Source organism: Lytechinus variegatus, chromosome 1 (assembly GCF_018143015.1).
Source record: "Lytechinus variegatus isolate NC3 chromosome 1, Lvar_3.0, whole genome shotgun sequence".
NCBI classification, from domain to species: domain Eukaryota; kingdom Metazoa; phylum Echinodermata; class Echinoidea; order Temnopleuroida; family Toxopneustidae; genus Lytechinus; species Lytechinus variegatus.
The window spans coordinates 13,053,200-13,073,830 of NC_054740.1; the positions used below are offsets into that span (position 1 = coordinate 13,053,200).

The 20,631-nt window shown below is 36.2% G+C and overlaps 1 protein-coding gene across 1 annotated transcript in view; it reads left to right on the plus strand.

Annotated features, from left to right (window-relative positions):
• Positions 1–20,063, plus strand: part of LOC121432120 — a 33,136-nt gene extending 13,073 nt beyond the window's left edge. Inside the window, exons 2-3 of the mRNA XM_041630007.1 lie at positions 17,968–18,116; positions 19,177–20,063. Of these exons, the coding sequence (XP_041485941.1) occupies positions 17,968–18,116; positions 19,177–19,364 (337 nt within the window). The 3' untranslated portion in view covers positions 19,365–20,063. The remainder of the gene's footprint in view (positions 1–17,967; positions 18,117–19,176) is intronic.
• Positions 20,064–20,631: the final 568 nt, after the last annotated feature.

The following is a 20,631-nucleotide window of genomic DNA, read 5'->3' on the forward strand; positions in this document are numbered from 1 at the left end:
ATCAGCTGCAGGTATGAGCCAATTTACTTACTATGCACTCTAACTAACAAATCCAATATTTTATTTTATGAAGCTAATAAATGATATAAACTGGAATTACTCCATAGACCAATTCCTAAAAATACTTCTACAAATTCAGAAAACTTTACTCTGTAGTGCTGGAAAGAATAATGAATATTACCACAAGTTTGAATAAATGGTAGAGTGGTTTCAAATTTTTACTCACACAGATACTAATCATTTGGCGTATTTTTGTAGTTTTAAATTTTGCTCTAATAAAAGTGCTGACAGTTTGAAAACAAGCACATGAACCCCTATTTTTTAATGTTTGCACCTCTTAGTTATATGATTTCCTCTACAAATTCAAAGTTTGGTGAAAATGACATGGGTTTTGAATAAAGTGCAGCATTTATTGTATTTCTTAAGTTTGTTATTAAAATCTCAGTCTCACAGACTGGGTTTTGGTATCTTTCACATAATTTTAAAGAACTGACAGTGCTGTTTAGATTTCAAAGAGCAAACAAATAGCAATGTGAATAGATTCTACATCTTGAGCATACAATTATTAACTATATTTCAAAATTTGATGAAATTTTCATAGATTTTGACTGAGTAATAGAGGTTTAAACTGATTGTATTTATCGCGTGAAGTCGAAAAAGGCCATTTTTTTAATGCGCAATTCTTAAAAACATCCATTTGGGTAAAGTTTGAAGCTCTATAGTAGAAAATCAAGCACATTGACCCACATTATATTTTGCAGATTTAGAATATTCAGGTGTTATATTATCTCTGTGTAAAGTTTGGTAAAAATGACATGGATTTCACTTTAACTGTGGAACATCCTTACAATGTAAATTCAACAAAAACAAAACTAATAGTTTTAGTTAGCCTCATATAGACAAAGAATTCAATTCCAACAATACTTTGCCTGAGAATGTTGAAGTAATGTGATAAATCTGCAACATTAGGGTTAATACAAATTATTTACAGATAACGTGTGAATACCGTGGCAGATTGAATCATCATATTACCACGATTACAAATTTTTCAGGTGTATACTCGCTATTAATAGTTATCAATGGCACCAGTGGTTTTTTTTTCTCTTTCCGTAAAATGCCCCGAACGTATTGGTGATCATAACCAAAATTGTATGGTACATGTTTGTTGTGTATGAGGTTCAGCTCTTTTTTATGTACTACTGTACATTCAGTATCAACATCAGATAAGAGAATTGGCTGAAAACAGAAAAAATGACTTACATAAAATCGTAAGTAATGTAATGAAGAAAATGATATAATTATGAAACGATTATATGAACTAAAAAAAATAGTCCAGTCGATTTCAGAATGAAAATGCAGGAAGATAAAGAACCAACAGCAATCCATGAACCTTCTTGTGTTATTGCATTACACACCATTAAACATGTTACTGTTAACACATTCACACCCTCACACACACACACACACACAAATCCTAATTTGTTTGTAGTTAGCAAGGCAATTTCTCCAGTCTCGTAACCCGGGCAGGTGGGAGCAGGTTGCCCCCCCCCCCCCGGCGGATTTCACTGGGAGAAAAAAAGGAGGAAGTGAAAAGGGAAAAGAAAAGAAAAGGAAGAAAAAAGGGAGGGAAAGTGAAAGAAAAGGGGAATAGAGGAAGGGGAGAAAAGGGAAAGAAGAACATAAAACAGGGAAAACAAAATGAAATTTGGGAAAAGGAAAGAAAAACTCATGAGAAAAATAAATCATCGTGAAATACTACTAGGCTAACCATGTTTGGTAAAAAAGTCAAATAAATGACAAATTGAACATAAAAGAAAAAGAAAGAGGCAAAAAAAAGCGGAAACGAAGGTAAAATGGAATGAGCCAAAAGCTAAATTTGAAAATGAAAAGGGACAAGAAAAAAAGGGGACTTAAAACAGGACCGGTCTGCGGATGATTAAAAACAAAGAACGGGAAGAAAAATTGATGCCATATAAGTGATCTATTATAAACTTCATCAATTTAATGCAGTAATGGTCGAAACCAGGGCTCCGTAACACAAAGGCTAGCAATTAAAGGACAAGTCCACCCCAACAAAAACTTGATTTGAATAAAAAGAGAAAAATTCAACAAGCATAACACTCAAAATTTCATCAAAATCGGATGTAAAATAAGAAAGTTATGACATTTTAAAGTTTCGCTTATTTCTAACAAAACAGTGATATGAACGAGCCAGTTGCATCCAAATGAGAGAGTTGATGATGTCACTCACTCACTATTTCTTTTGTTTTTTATTGTTTGAAATATGAAATATTTTGATTTTCTCGTCATTGTCATGTGAAATAAAGTTTCATTCCTCCCTGAACACATGGAATTCCATTATTTTAACATTTTGTGCGTCAGGCAAGGAGGTCCTAATCATCATATTCGTAAAAATTGAAATATTGTATAATTCAAACAATAAAAAACAAAAGAAATAGTGAGTGAGTGACATCATCGACTCTCTCATTTGGATGTAACTGGCTCGTTCATATAAATATTTTGTTAAAAATAAGCGAAACTTTGAAATGTCATAACTTTCTTATTTTACATCCGATTTTGATGAAATCTTCAGCATTGTGCTTGTCTGATTTTTCTCTATTGATTCAAATCAACATTTTTCTGAGGTGGACTTGACCTTTAATCGCTAAATGAAATGGCATATCAAGATCATCGTTGCATGCGCATTTTGCTCCCTAGACTGATGAGAACCAATCAGAATTGTTCTTTCAAATTAGCGATTAATCGCTAATCTTTGTGTTACAGAGCCCTAGACAAATAAAGTCCTAGGCTAAGGTCTAGACACATCCTCCTATATATGTAATATATCCTTACCTATTAAGTAAAGCTTTACGCAGGCAAGAGTTATCGTAAAAAGTTTCTTAATGTCTACAATCTCAAAACCTACGGGGACTTTGCCCCAGACCTCATGCAGCAGAGGCTGCATGAGGTCTGGAGGTTACCCTTTGGAGGTTACAGATGGAGATCTGTAACCTCCAAAGGGCCCTATAACGGGGCCCCTATATGGACCTTCCTGCATTGAGCTTTATGTTGAAGCACTGGCGTATATGGGGTGCGGGGCTTGGTTCCACAGCCAAGGTTGGAAGAAAATAAGATGACAAGGACAGGAAATTAATTGTGGGAAAATGAAATAATTATGATATATAATAAATTATTTTGATATATAATGTAAAAAAACTATCGCATAATTAGAATTTCATTTCAATTGGCCATTGGCAACAATTTCCCATATTTGCTATATGTGCCACCTCAAAATATTTGGTTTATTACGCCACTGCGTTGAAGTAATGTGTTGCGTTAATGGTATACCTTGGATTTTTTCTATAAGGTTTAAAATGGCCTTATTATATTTAGATCAAGGAACAAGAGATTGCCCCATGACCTACCACATACATGTATTATAATTGATAATCTTGTAATTTCTAATTTGAAGAATATAAAGTTTCTTGGAGTTACTTTTAATGAGCTCATGGATTGGAGCATACACATATCAGAAATTTGTAAATCTTTATCTAAATATGGTGGTATCAAATTGAAATTCATTTTACCTTCTAATGTTTTAAATATCCTTTATACTAGCCTTATCTTGCCACATCTGAATTATTGTAACTATATTTGGGGTAATACATACAAGTCACGCCTTCTAAAGCCATATATCCTACAAAAAAATCAATCCGGTTAATTGCAAAGTCCCATATGCAAAATGCTAGTAAACCCCTTTTCAAAAAGATGAATATCTTACCTCTCCATGAACTAATTACTTTAAATATTCTAATCTTTATGTACTCAGTTAAAAATCACATTTTTCCATTGAAGTATTGCAATATTTTTTCACTCAATTCAAATGTTCATTCTTATGCTACTAGACAAAAAGATAATTTCCATGTTCCGAAAGTGAGACTTACTTCTTCTTTAAATTCACTAGCATTAGTCGGTATAAAAAATGGAATCAACTCTTAATTTCACTTAAAAGATTGTTCAACTGTTTCCTGTTTCAAAAAAATGTGTAGGGCCCACTTAATGGAAAATCTATAAAATTACCAGGGTTTGTGTGTGTAAGTGTATGACGCTGCGTGTGTGTGTATGTTTATACACTTATGTATCTGCTGATAAAATTTGTGTTTTCTTAGTTTTCTGTTTCTGATATTATGTCTATGCTATATTGTTTTGGGGCCATTCTCTACAAGCAGTTTGCTTTTTTTATGGTCCTAGCCATATTGTGTACCATTTGTTGCATAATTATGTACACTGTTTGATTAGTATATACACATTTTTATGGTTGAATAAAATTGAATTGAATCGAATTTATATAAAGAGGTAACAAGGGTTCCGGCCCGGATCCCACCCGCATATCACTAGCACACAGATTGAAGGGTTCTACAACTAAGAACAAAAAGAAAAGGATAGGAAAAGAAAGGATTTCATTCCAGCGTTCTAGCCCAATTTGGACGCCCCACATTGGGGGAGTCGGCCGACCGGGGGGGGGGGGGGTGCCCGACTACTTAAAGTGTCAGTTAAGTGTCATTTATGCACAAGTGAACTATTCAAAATATTTTCCTGTTGATTTAAGTTTGTTACCTTGCCAGCTGATCTAGCTAAATTTGGGAGGGGGCGGGGTTTTGGGGGCGTCTGCCGGGGGCGCCCCACCACTTAAAGTGTCAGTTAAGTGTCATTCATGCACAAGTGAACTATGCCGAACATTTTCCTGTTGGTTTCAAGTGGTTACCTTTCCAGCTGATCTAGCTCAATTTGGGGCCCCCAATTGGGGGCGTCTGCCGGGGGTGTCCCACCACTTAAAGTGTCAGTTAAGTGTCATTCATGTACAAGTGAACTATGCCGATTTTTTTCCTGTTGGTTTTAGGTGGTTACCTTTCCAGCTGAGCTAGCTCATTTTTGGCCCTCTTTTAAGGGCCCCTACGGCCACACCCACCACTTAGGACACGGCAGACGCCCCATTCATTGCACTGTGTGATATGGGGAATAGCTTCATTAACATGAAAATTGTCTACCTTTTCAGCTATGCTGACCCCTCCTTGCTCCCGTACTAGAAGTGCGAGCTGAAAAGGTTTCACATTTCCACATAAAGAATGTAAAATTTTAATCAATTTTTGTAATCGTGAACAGGATAGCTATATAACTGAACAATAATTGATGCCCTAAAAACGGGACACTTTATTCATGTTTTGTAAATCATGAAAAGAATGAGTAATAGGGGATCTTCCTACATTAATAATGCGAGCAGAAAATTTGTAATATTGTGATCTCAAACTGGATAATAATTTAAATAGAGAACAAGTTGAGTATCTGAATAAACATGCGCGCGGATGTTTCATTTTTAGACCTAAAATCTAGGCATTCTAAATACATCTTTTTTCATGAAACGAGCGCGAACTTAAACTATTTGATATTACGATCTGAAAAAAAAGAGTCAATTTCAGCTGCTCTATATTTCAAGCACTTTGTCATGGAAGGAAAATTGTGAGGTGGACAAGGATTGCACTTAATAAAGAGCTGATATTTCTCTTTATTATTACTTTGAGTTTTAACATCGGACCGGACATCCTTAGGACATGCATAAGAAAATGAGGACTCTCTTCCTATTCATCTTACTAAGCGCGAGATGAAACAAAAGGGACAATTTAATTATTAAATCAATATCTTATTCATTAATGCCTACTGAGGGCGCGAAATTTGATGATATCATTGCCTGAAAACTGGACATTCCAAGCACTTTTATAATTATAAATAGGATGCATCAATTAATATACTTTTTTGAGTAATTTTTGTTTCTTGTGTGTTTCCATGGAATTTTTCACTGTCTACGATACCCCTGCCACCCCTCCATGCCAACATAAGTAGCGCATCTAATTTTGTCTGAAGGAGAGCAGCAATAGACATTTCTACTTTGATCGGTGAACAGGCTTCGTCCTACAACATCGTTGGAGTAAACTAAACTACACTAAACTTTTAACCATTAGTGCGAGCGCAAATTACGAGCCAATTTTTTTTTTATACACTGTCATGAAAATTTTAGTAGTTTGTTGTGTAATCAATATTGAGACATAAATCTCGCCAATCAAAATGCGAGCTAGCCGATACGTTTTGACAATCAGACCTAAAAGAGATATTGTGAAAACTTTATGGAATACACGAAAATAATAGGTACCTGATAAATCAAAATTTGCGGGCGCGCAGCGCAAACAGAAAACGTTAATATTCAGACCTTAAAACTGACATTTTTACAGAGCACTTTTTAACAATCAATTTGTAATCACACAAATTAATGAAAGATCGATTTCCGAGGTGAAATATGTTTTATATACTGACTTCCAATCTTGATTTTTAATTCCATATTGAACAAGATATGAAAATCACCTAACAGGCAGTGCGAGCGCGAAGCGCGAGCAAAAATTTTATGTAGTGACATGAAAGATTCTTGTTATTTTTCAAGTCTATCCCTCGTGTTATTTTATTCACTCGTCTTCTTCTTTTTTCTCTTCTCTTTTCCCTCCTTTTTTCCTTTTTTACTTTTTTGCTCAACCAATAGGGGACCGGGACCCCTCGGGCCCCCAAGGATCCGCCTATGTGAAAGGAAAAAAAAGAGTGAAAGCCACGGGTCATGTCCACTGCGTCCAATACCACTTCGTCCAATGGCCATTTCGTCTAATACCGTTTATTGCAATATCATTTCGACAAATAGTCAGTTTGTCGAACCTCTTCGTACAAAAGTCACTTCGTCGACGGAACCGTTTCCTCAAATAGCTACATTGTAGAAGAGTAGATCCACATTGCCTAAGCAGGGACGGATCCAGCCTTCGCCAATAGGGGGGGGGGGGCGGAATTTTTCTGCCATATTTTCCGCGATCGGCCGCTCGAAGATGAAGGGGGTAGTCCTTTAAGTCACTTTTTAGCTTTATTCTTTAAATCAACACAATTATACAATATCATAATCCTTATTTCATAATGCGAGCGCGAAGCGTGAGCAATTTTTTTTTTAATTGCATGTATTTTTTCCTAAAATTTGAACATTCTGGAAAAAAAATGTGCCTGCAATAATTACTACAAATGCGAAGCGCGAGCAAAAATTTTTAAAACACGTTTTGAACTGATCGGAAAGGTAGGCCTACCTGTTAAAGGCTGCTTGCAGTTAGCCATGAGGACGTTACATTTCAACAATCAAATAATGCGAGCCCGAAGCGCGAGCTGAAACATTTTGACATTTCTACATAAAGAGTGGAAAATTTCAATCAATTTTTGTAGTCATGAACAGGATAGCTACATAACTGAACAATTGATGCGAGTGCGAAGCGCGAGCGGAAAAATTTAAGTTTTAGACCTAGAACGGGTCACTCTATTCATGTCTTGTAAATCATGGAAAGGATGAGTAAGAGGGGATCTTCCTACATTAATAATGCGAGCGCAAAGCGCGAGCAGAAAATGTTTGTATACGTTTTGAACTGATCGAAAAGTGCCTTTTTATGGACTGCTTGCACTTAGCCATGAAGATGTTACATATCTCAACAATCAAATAATGCGATCGCGAAGCGCGACAGGAAATATTCGAGATTTAGACCTAGAACGAGACACTCTTCATGTTTTGTAAATCATGAAAGGGGGATCTTCCTACATTAATAATTCGAGCACAAAGTGCGAGCAGAAAATTTTTGATATTGTGATCTGAAACTGGATAACTGAACGAAAATGCGCGCGCGTGTTTCAGATTTAGACCTAGAATATTTGAAATTCCGATCTGAAAAAGGGGGTCAATTTCAGCTTTATATTTCATACACTTTGTAGGAAAATTGTAAGGTGGATATAAATCACACTTTATAAAGACCTGATATTTTTTCATTATTACTTTGAGTTTGAGACATAGGACCGTGACATCCTTAGAACATGTTATCATATGAATATGATGACTATATTATATCTTCCTATTCATCTTGCTGAGCGCGAGATTAAACAAATGGGACAATTCAATTATCAAATTGATATCTTGAGGGCCCTTTTTTATTATGAATAGGATGCATCAGTAATCAGTTGATATATTTTTAACCATTAATGCGAGCGCAAATCGCGAGCAGAAATTTTTGATAAGCTGTCATGAAAAGGGGATAGTTTATTATATAATCAATATTGAGACATACATAACCCGCCAATCAAAATGCAGGCATGGCAGTGCTGCAGCTGCTAGCTGATACGTTTTGACAATCAGACCTGAAAAGGGATAGTTTGAAAATTTCATGATATACATGAAAATAATAGGTACCTGATAAATAAAAAAAAATCGTGAGCGCGCAGCGCGAGCGGAAAATGTTAATATTCAGACCATAAAACTTACATTTTTACAGAGCACTTTTTAAAAATCAATTTGTAATCACACAAATGAATGAAAGATCGATTTCCGATGAGAAATATGTTTTTTGTATATTGACTTCCAAACTTGATATTTATGCTCCATGTTGAACAAGACATGTGAATCACTTAACAGGCAATGCGAGCGCAAAGCGCGAGCGAAAATTTTATATAGTGACATTAAATATTTTTTTCCAAGTCTTCTTCATCTTATTTTATTCAGAAGTATCCTTGCTTCGCGTGCATGGAAAAGGAAAAGTCCCACTTCTAGCTTTCATCACCCCTTTCACATTTTGAGCTTTATTTTTCTTTGTATTATCTAAGAAATATCAGAATTAGGGCAGGTTAAAGTTTCAGAGAAATTTATAGAATTCAGAACTTGCAATTCGCGGGAAGAGATCCCTGCATGTATTAGCGTTCTACAGTCTGCTTTGCGAGTTAAAGAAATTCGATGTGGTTTAAGTTTTTACAATCAAATCTGATGTGACTAAGGTAGGTATTTTATATCACTTTTGTTCTCATTTTTTTAAACAAAACCTCTTAGCTTTCGCGTTTCCCGCCGTAAAAAGAATTATTTTGAATTCCTAAATCTTTTCCCATTTTGTAAGCGCTCATCTTTTCTTTTGAAAACAGGTTTTGTTTTTAATCACAGGAAGTCAATTGAATTCGTGTTGATTAGGGTATTAGGGACGAAAGAGACGTCTTAATTTAATTGAATTTTGATGAGATATCTCAAATTTTGCGCTCTGCGAGGAGGGAGGACGCCCCCCCTCCCTGCACCCTCCCCATAGGGAGTGCGCTTCGCTCGTTCTGAAAATGTTTGCACGCTTTGCGTGCACTTACCGCCCCCTCCAAAATTAAATCCTGGCTACACAGTTGTTCCAGATGCATTCAATTTATAATCAATAAAATACTTGAAATGTCCCTTTTGTTTCATCTCGCACTTAGCAAGAGGAATAGGAAGACGGTCATCATTTTCATATGATGACATGTCCTAAGGATGTCGCAGTCCCGGTTCTACGTCAAAACTCAAAGTAATGAAACATATAAAAAAGCTTGAAATGTAGCTGACATTGACTCAGATCGGAATATCAAATAGCTCGCGCTCGCTTTGATTTTCATGATAAAAGATTATTTAGAATTCCTATTCTAGGTCTAAATATGAAACACGCACGCGCATATTTATTCAGATACCCAACTTGTTCGCTAGACCTATAAAGCTATCCTGTTCACAATTACAAAAACTGAAATTGAATTTCCAATTCTTTATGCACAAATGTCAAAATCTTCAGCTCGCGCTTCGCACTCGCATTATTTGATTGTTGAAATATGTAACGTCTTCATGGCTAAGTGAAAGCAGTCCTTAACAGGTACCTTTCCGATAAGTTCGAAACGTATATGAACATTCTGCTCGAGCTTTGCGCTAGCATTATTAATTTAAGGAAGATCCCAAATTACTCATCCTTCTCATGATTTACAAAACATCAATAGAGTGTCTCGCTCAGTAGGTCTAAATCTCGAATTTTTCTGCTCGCATGAATTGTTTAGTTATATTCTGTTTAAGTTACAAGTTACGAAAGTTACAAAATTTCTTTAGAATTTCCATTCTTTATTTGATATTGTAACGTCTTAATGGCTAACTGCATGCAGTCTTTAACAGGTACCTTTTCAATCAGTTCATTTCTACTCGCGCTTCGCGTTCGTAGTAATTATTTATTCGCATACACATCTTTTTCAGGATAACAAACATTGACCAGCCATTCTAAATATTCTTTTATCATGAAAATCAAAGCGAGCGCGAAGTGCGAGCTTAAACTATTTGATATTCCGATCTGAAAAGAGTTTTCAGCTCTATTTTTAAAGCACTTCCTATTCCTCTTGCTAAGAACGAAATGAAATAAAAGGACAATTTAATTATCAACTTAATATCTTTTTCGTTAATGCCTTATGAGAATGAGGGCGCGAAATCTGATAATATTATGGCCTGAAAACTGGACATTTTTTGTAATTATAAATAGGATGCATCAGTTAATATATTTTCAACCATTAATGCGAGCGCGAATTGTGAGCCAAAATTTGTTATAAACTATGTAAAGTAATTTATGTTTTGAACAATAAAGATTGAAACAAAAACAACTTCCATGAAAAGGGGACTTTAAGTAATTTGTTGTACAATCAATATTGAGGCATACATAACTTGCCAATCAAGATGCGAGCGTGCAGCGCTAGCTGATACACTTTTGTTTTGACAATCAGACCTGAAAAGGGATATTTTGAAAACTTTATGGAATAAACGAAAATAACTGGTACCTGAAAATCAAAATTTGCGAGCGCGCAGCGCGAGCAGAAAATGTTTAATTCAGATAAAAAAAAACTGACGATTTTACAGAGCAGTTTTTAAAAATAAATTTGTTAGTCACATGAAATAATGAAAGTTCAGTTTCCGAGGTAATTTTTTTTGGATATTGACTTCACTTTAATGATATTTAACTCCATATTGAACAAGATATGAAATCACCTTAACAGGTAATGCGAGCGCGAGGCGCGAGCGAAAATCTTATACATTGACATGAAAGATTATTTTTTACTTTTATTTTATTCGTCTTCCTCCTCTTCTTCTTTCTCCTTTCTTTCCCCTCTTTTTTTTCTTTCTATCCCTTTTTTCCTTGTTTGCTCTGCCAATAGGGGGGGGGGGCTCGCCCCTGGATCCGCCTATGTCTTGATCTTTAGTGGATTTCCCTCAAAACGTTTCTCGGCAATAGTTTTGTATTAGTTTTTTTTGCTATTTTTACAACAAACTTATCTTCAGGGTGAACTTCTTCTCTAAGGACTGCTTACGGTGATATGTAAATATATGACATCTCACCAAATGAATAATAGGGTTAGGATAAGCTGAATATTTTATCCGGAGATGGGGACTGAACGTTATGAGCATTTTTTTTCAAACCATGAACAGGATCGATGCATGTGTATCTTACTAAAGAATTGATGAGAGCACGTAGCCATAGGCGGCGGAAGCGGGGGGACGTGTCCCCCCTAAATTTTAGGGGGGGGGGCGACGGTCCCCCCTAAATGTGTTTTCGATAACGTTTTTTTTTTTTTTTTTTGGCTTGTCAATTTTTTGCCTGCGTCCCCCCTAAATTCACGTGGACCCCCCCTAAAATTTTGGTTGATGACCTTTTTTTTAAAAAAATTTTGTTTTTTGGGGGCGCTTGTCCAATTTTTTACCTGTGTCCATCCCAAAATTTCAGGTGGACACCCCCTTAATTTTTTGGCTTCCGCCGCCAATGCACGTAGCGCTACTTTTTCAAATTTTTCATCACTTTTTTGTAATTATCAACAAACTGGATGCGTATGTAGATATTAAAAAAGAAATACAAGTCAAATCACGAGAAGGATAATTTGAGCACATTAATTTATCACACATAATGTTTAGTGTTATCCAATCGAACAGACCATTTATTTATCTCTACAAACAGTCATTGCCAGCGCACAGCGCAAGCCAAATTTGGAATCTTATGTAATTGTGCAAACGCTAACTGAATGGGAAAAATTTCACAAATAGATTATCAAAATTGTTGTTTTGGAACACTTCATTGCAACTTGAGCAGAGCATGTACTCGTATAATTTTTTTTTCAATTTCAACTTTTCTGGGCCCGGGGGAAAGAGGGGGCCAATGCCCCCGACCGCCCTTGGTGCCACCGATCATTTTTGAGACAGTGTCCTTTCATACAGAAAAAAAGCTTGAGTCCGTCGCAAGTCGGAGAACAATAACAGCAAGGAGGGAGATGCAAAAAACATGAAGATAACGGAATCCCAAAACAACTACAGGTGTATTCCGAAACAAAACGACCATGTTTGGCATTAAGTGATAGAAGAGCTGTATGAATGACCGACAATTGCGGTGGCCGGGTCACGACATATGTAATATATGCGCCAAGTTCAGTACAAAAAAAAGTAGTATAAACATGTAAGTAGCTCCATGAAACAAGTGGCTGTAGCGGAGTGAGTGGTTGCTTCTAAGCGCAATCACATGACCCGTATGGAGAGAGTGGTTGCAGAGGAGTGATTGTTACAAAGAGCAATCACGTGACTCGTATGGACCGAGTACCTTGCGGAGTGAGTGATTGCTTTTAAGCGCAATCACGTGACCCGTATGGTGAACGTGGCTGAACGGGAGTGAGTGAATGAATGCCGATTCCAAGAGCAGCCACTTCGTCTCCACCTCGCTAGGGTTGCGTGTTCACACTCATGATTGGCAAACGTTTTGTTACCATATTCCTCTTTACTTCGCTTCATGAAGATAAATATTTACAAAAATACATAGTAACAGGGAAGACTCTATCAAATTCATTTAATCTATGTCACATTCTTCTAAGATCCACAAAGAAATTTTATTCTTCAAATTAAAGGGGAAAATAACAAATTGAAACATACTTGTCTAACGATCTATCTTGGATAAGAATGCAGTCGCCATCTTTGTGTCAATCTCTCCTCTTACCGTTAGAGCCCTTTGTTAGGATGGAATAATCCGATGGTTTTATTTATCATTATTGTATTAGTTGACTTAATTTAAGACGCAAAAAGAAGGGGGCAATTATCGAATGTGTAAAGATCTGCTTACATCTTGCAATATAAAGGAGTAACTTTTAATTAAAAGCCATCGTGTATATTGAATTTGAAGAGGAGCAAATAAGACTTTTGGCATTTCTAATCACGTGGTCTGACGATGGAGCGGCCATATCTGAACATTGCAGAGGATTGATTGTTGCAATGAGCAATCACGTGACTCGTATGGACCGAGTGGATGTACTTAGCGGAGTGAGTGATTGCTTTTAAGCGCAATCACGTGACCCGTATGGTGAGCGTGGCTGCAGGGGAGTGAGTGAATAAATGCCGGTTCCGAGAGCAGCCACTTTCGTCTTCACCTCGCAAGGGTTGCATGTTCACACTCATGATTTCCCAACGTTTTGTTACCATATTCCTCTATACTTCACACTCGTATTCATAACTACTTTATGCAGATAAATATATACGAATAACATAGTGCCTATATATTTCATGGGGACAATTTTCTTGTTATTTTGATATAAACTTTGCTCTGAATTTTCATTCCCTTATATACCGAAAGTAACTTTGTAGATCTTGTGGCACATATTTCAAAGATGCAATAATGAATAAGAGGCTGCTATACAGCTTACATGTATATGTGAATTCGGAATAAACAATGCCCATTTCTCAACCAAATGATAATCTGCGATCACAATTTTCGAAAATGGGTCTGAGTGAGTAGACTATTACAACAGGATAAGAAATACCTATCGCAGTTGGACGCCAAGCAAGATTCTGACCCACATAAAAGGGATATTGTCCGCTCTATAGGCACAGTGTTTTAAAAAAAAACACTTTTCGTATCCACTGGTGAGTGCTCGTACATTCACCCGAGTGGATGTACATCCACTGCAGTGAGGGGCTCTCCAATACGATTCTAGATCTCTGATTGGATAAAACTGTACGATCACTCACTCTACCGAGTGAGTGATGGTAAAATACGTACAAATCATTCACTCACTCGAGTGAGTGAATGAATGAATGTTTATGGCATGAAGGGCACGTCATACCAAGGTACATGCCATCATAGAGTACATTTCAATGCTGATCGGTCTATGTATTTTATGGATACTTTATTATTATTCTTATAATTATTATTATTATCTTTTATTATTATTATTATACTTCTTACTATTCAGTAAGATCATATATTATGTTCCTTGGTCGTATATAGTATTAAGTATGATGATCTTGGAGTAACGTTGTAATGTAAAGACGTTTCATAACTTACAACTTGTTATATTTTAGATTATGTAATGCGTATAGTAAACGGGTGTAATAACTAGTGATTTAAATGGAATAATTGTTCACATCGATTTACTATGTTGCAACAAGTAGATTAAACATTAGCGGAATCATTTACATGTGTAACAAATAATGTTTTCTTGTTCACTATTTTCTTGGATGTTCGGAGGAAAGCTAGTACATGTATAAACCATAATGGTCAGCTGTCAGTAGGAATACCTTGGAACATAAATTTGAATGATTACATTTTATAAAATAGGGTTGACTTTTTTTCCCATCAACTTTCAGAGAAAAATCAATGTACAGATTTCTTCTTTAATTACGTTATATGAAGTGAACTCCACGCTATAAGCTCTGTCTGTAAAATGATAACCACCAATGGCTCAGAAAGGAAAGTATGATTTAAGAAAAGTACATATGATATCAATATTGAAATTGTTATTATCATTCTCGCAGAATTAAGTCAGTGAATAGAGTCCACCATAATTATATTAGAATAAATGGGATTCCCAGGTGCTAACAATGACCAGATGACGTTGATTTGGTGTAATAATAATGTCGAGGCCCTTTTATCATAGTTGACAATTATGATTCATAATTCTCAACTATCGTGTTTTACAATTTGGTATATAATGGTTGTCATGGTTATCCGTCAATCCTTCAAGAGTAAAATGGATTAACATGGCTCGATTGCTAACAAATTTAAAAAGAAAACAAAAGGCACGATGTTGTCATTTTCAGTGTCATTATTAACTGATTAATTTCCTTTAGAGTTTATTTATGCTTTCTTGTGCTCCCAGGCGATAATTTGAATTAAAGACAACGGACAAGAAGTCCAAAATAAATATCTTCCTCTCACCTTCTTGAAAGTGTGAGTTAATTGTGTTCTTCAACTTCTGATTAAAATGAATACTGAAATAAATTATTTTTCTTTTCAAATAAATCGACCTAAATATTGCAACATCATGCATATAATATTATACGGAAGAAGATCATAAACATGATCAATAGTAGGTCGGGCGCTCCGCTCGCTCGCTCGATGATTATTGCTCCCAGTGTGTTTGAATTTCGAATTGTTCATAACTCCGTACTTATTTCGAATGGCATAATATCATCAATCAGTCTGGAGTCGGTTTCATTGGTGGGACTGGATCGAAGCGTCATAGACAGGATGATACGACATTTGCTTCTGCGAAATTTTCTCTGGGGTCCGTTGCAGAAAGAGTTGCGTTTAAGCGCAAGTCAAAAAATCAATCGCAAGTCCCAAATGCGCGCTGTTGATTGGTTGAAAATCAAGTTGCGCATCATTTTTAGAGTTGCAATAGATTGCAACTCTTTCGGCAACAGGCCCCTGGTCTTAATATCTTAGAGGGCATAGGGGTAGAGTTAGGATTGTAATAGATTTTTTTTTTTTTTTGGGGGGGGTTCAGGGTAATGTAAACATAATGATTAGGGTTTATTTAGTTTTGGATATTATATTTTATGCTTGGATTAACCTGCATAATTATTTTCCATCGTAGGAATTGTCGCCGGAGCAAATGTCATTGAACCCGCAGACCAGACCAATTAGCATATATGCTACTATGGACATCGGCAATGGCCTCTTTGTTACGTTTACCTACAACAGATCTTGGAAACATGAATTATTGTGTTTAATTCTTTGGTTGTTGCTATTGAAATGAATGAAATAATCTCGAAACCGTTAAGGTCATGGGTTGACATCTTGTGTTTGCCGGTTTTCCCCACTACAGGGGTCTGTCGTATAAAAGATATGATGGTAATTCTGCCATCTATTTTATTCCCATAAATCCTTAATTCTGATTGGCTCGTGAAATCTATATGTTTTGTAACCATGACAGTTATCATTGGACAGTGAAGTTACTATATTGTTAATTTTTCTCACAATAGACCAGTTCGTAGTTACTTCATGGGCAATTTTGGTCAAATGACCTTTCATTCCTTTCATCATGATAGGCAGATTTCAAAGCAAGATATTACGTAAGCTTGCCTTACATAGCAGGATGAAGAAATTGAATAGACCAGGTGACTAGAATAGCACACTGATGAACACTTGATGAAGGTATTTGTTGCATTCCTACTTTGAATGCATATCTTAGCATGTTGCTCAATGTACTTAACAAACTGTGAAATATCAGTCGTTCGTGGACGCATTGTTGTTTTTTGTGGATGTACTGTAAATGAAAACGACAATTCAAAAGAATATATGAATAATCAAGACATCAAAGTTGGTGCTTATCTCATTAGATTTTAAAGCACCATGTCACTTTAGTACAAATGACCTTCTTCTGATCATGCGTAGAATCTTTTGATCATGCGCAGAAATGAACTACGAACTGGCTTATTGACCCAAGACGAAAATAAACGCAAACCGAGTTCGTCCACACTTTTGTTGGCGAGATTGTGTTTGTACGCTTTTTATATACGCTTTTTTTATCTCATCTTCAAGAGCTGGTTATCTATTGTTGTCCCCCTCATCTTCTTTTCATATCGAGGAGATTCGCTCCAGTGGATAGCAGAGAGAGAGAGAGAGGATCAAACAATAGTTAATTCTTCGAGAGGGGTGGACGAAAAGCCAATAATCGATAAACAATGAAGGCGACGATAAACATTTGGACCTGTCGAGCAGGGGGGTGATCAGTGGGGGTGAATCGACGCTAATTGGAAGAGTGGGCGCATTGAAATTACCTGTCATTATTAATGGAGCATTTTACAGTCAAAGTGGACGTCATTTCTCAACACACAGTGTTTGTGGCGTTCTGTTCCACATTGAGAGCATAAACAAGCACAAACCCATATTGAAATGTCACCTAAACGAAAATCCTTAATTTATTGTTCGAAATAGACATGAAATGAAATACTCCGAAAATTTGCTTTGCCCAATTGATCGTGGGCCCGGCAGCCGCTATGTCGCCAGATCGACAAGGCTCTAGCCCTTTTAATCGTTGAACGCCAAACAGTGTAGCAGCAACTCCCTTCTTTTTAACGTCGTTTGGTCTGACGCGGCCAGGGTTTGTACCCCGACCTCCCCGGTTGTGAGACGGACGCTCTACCAATTGAGCCAACACACCGGTCACATAGGCATATTTGGTAAATCTCTAAAAATATTGCAGCTCTTGACATTAAGTAAGGAAATTTGGACCGAAACACCTCAAAAAGGTTTCATTTAAAACCCACCATCACTACGAAATATTTAACACCATGGTAATAGGGTTCAACGGTCAATAAAATCACAGCTTCCATGACAGATACCATAATCATAATAGGTAATTTTACAATAATCATGTTAAGTCCTTTTGCAACAAGGGGTTGATCTGATTTCTGTTCTATTTTTTATGTTACAATCAAACTATCATTCTTTTATCAAAGATTTACATTAAAACTTACTAAACTTTATCCTTAGTCTCGCTTCGGAAAAATAGCTATACCCAGCTTGCCTCGTAAGTGATAATTTGCTCATCTTCACCAACGGTGATTATTTGCTCGTTATTTTTTAAGGAGATAAATATTATTTTTCTTTATTTCATTCTCTTGAGTTATTAAGTGTTCTTTCAAGACGTGTTCTCGAAGACGTTTTTATTCATGACACGTCGTATGAAATTTAAAAAGGCACACAATATTGTGTTAGTGTCCTTTCCTCTTAAAAGTTACAATAGTCTGGAGAAATGATATTTGTGTTTTCATGTTTTTTATATCAGATTCAAACCAGAACCATACCGAGCAGAACCCTGCGAAGAATGTGATTCGATAAGACAGTGCCTCAACAACGAGTTTCTCAAAAACTTCGATGCTAACCAACTCAGACATGTCGAAACGTCAACTCGAAATACACTGCCAACTCATAAAAGTAAGAATTTATTCCATTATTATATTTGCAGTGCTCTTGTATATGTGAAATAGTTCATTGTGCTTTGAAAGAAAAGTATAAGAGAGAGAGGTCTCTGACGTGTAACTGCATAATACACCAAGTTCAAGTTCAAATTTATTTCAATTCTACAAAACATACATGTCATTAATGGAGTTTTTTTTATATATCAACAATTTTATATTAACAATGAATTAACAATAATTTTTAAATGCAGAATTAAGGTGATCTATTAAAAAGCACAGCTTGTAAGACATATATCACCTGTGAAACATATAGGCCTATACAGTGCAAAGATACATAAGAATACATACATAATATACATCATGTAAGCGAATAGAATAGGAGAGAAGAAATTGTAGAGGCTTGAGTTTAAGAAATAGAATTAAGAAAAACGGCAGAGCTTGGAGGTATATCAAAAAGATGAAAGTGGAGAAAGGAGAGAAGAGACTAGAGAAGAAAGAGTGAAGAGTGAGGAAGGGTAGAATGAAATAAATTACAAAATGTACGGCATGTATCTAAATTCACAAAAACACACACTCACATGCGCATTCATGCACATTAGCTTCTAAGAAAGGTAATAATGAAACATGAGAAATTAATTATACATTAAAAAAAATGCATACTACAAACGAACACAATTAGTCAATGAAGATATTGAACGTTGTTTCTGATAGGGCAATTTTAAGAAAAATTTTCATAATTTTTTGTGCGATATGTGTTCAAAAGTCTGAGGGAGAGGACACGATATCATATATATAGAAGTAAAAATAGATAGATTTTAAACAATTTTTACAAAGAACCAACGGCCTGAAAATTATTCATTGACTACATTTTGTAAGATTGGATCGTTGGATAATACGGCGAGCATTGTTCACATTGTTTACCGAGGCTTTCGGTGAGCTTTAATTGTTCAGGCCGAAGTATGTTATGCTTTTTGTATTGGGCATTTCGCAGAGCCATCCTGGATGACTCGGCGAAAATCGATGTATACCAACGAAAATCGTCTCAATTTACATTTTATTTTCGTTTTTTTAATCAGCGATATCCGAGGAGCGGAGAGCTATCCTCGGTGAGAGGGGGTCGCATTCAGCCCGATATGACATCAAGCGACATCGTGTAGTTCATTTCTCGAGCGCGCCGACCACCAGTCAAGGTCCGAGACCAACTCAAGGGAACGTCGACGCCGCAAACACCGATGCCGTACAGAACGTGGAGGGAGGGACCTGACGTAGGTTGTCCCTGTCGACGTGTGATCTTTGGACATCGGAAGAATTATGGACATGGAGTGGCTCAGACCTGGACATGAGGGCACCATTCAACAAGAGGTTTCTGATGGTCGAAAACTGAAGATCATACTAAATGAATAAGTCACGATGATGGTCAAGACATGGTCTATGTCTTCTTGTTTGATCTTTCAGGAGGTCTTGGTTTGTGTGTATGGTTCATAAATGCAGTGGCGTATCTTCGGAGGAAGAGGGGCGCTTGCCATGAACGCCAATTACAGGATGCTCCAAACGGAGAAGTCAAGGGAATTAAAATAAAATGATCCAGATTTGAAGAAAAAAAACCCTGAGAGAGGGGAGGGGTGAGGAAGACAAAAATTAGGACGCGATTTGAGGATTTGAGTATCCCTCCATGTGAAATACTGGAAGGTCACATTGCAAGCACTGATCCTGCCCGCCCTCTTTTCCCTAGATACGCCATTGCACAAATGATCTAGTTAACATGTTGACAGCTATTTCATGTATTTAAACCTATGGACACCTCATGAATATTACTTAAAAGTTTGTGCAATTATAGCTATTGTTTCTCATCGTTTTTTTTTTTCTTTTTTACAAAAAGAAATCTTCAGTTATCATACTGATCACTGATCGATTAGCAACTTTACTTTTGCCGTCGATCTGCATACTATGAAATATTGATGGTTAGACATTTTCACTTCATATCTAATGGAACTAGTACAAAATGGGTTTTTATTCAAGATAACAATATGTCAAACAATTTTAATTTCAAATGTTATATAAACATTGTCACCAAATTGTATAGAAATTAAATAAGTTGGATAAAATCCAGCAATTAAGTTATGATAATTAGCTTTCATAATTTCACTGATACTTTTTCCGAAACTTTAAATATCTAGCCTCTAAAGGAAAATGATGTACAATGAGACTGTGACTGATATATTACAAAGGATTGTGGAGCACTAATGACAGTCAATTTCTCTTGCATCTTTTTTATTTCATTTTATCTTGTTTATTTATTCATTTAATTTTATTTATTTCATTTATTATTATTATATTATATAATATATTATTATTATTATTTTTTTTTTTTTTGGGGGGGGGTTAAATTTTGATACGTGCATTCCCAGATATTCTCCAAACAATCACGTCACCTGTGCGACGTATAGAAGAGGGTCCAAGGGAGAGGGGTGGCTGTTTCTATCGGTGGAGAGGGTAGGGGCGAATTATTTTGCTTTTGAGGCAATAAAGGA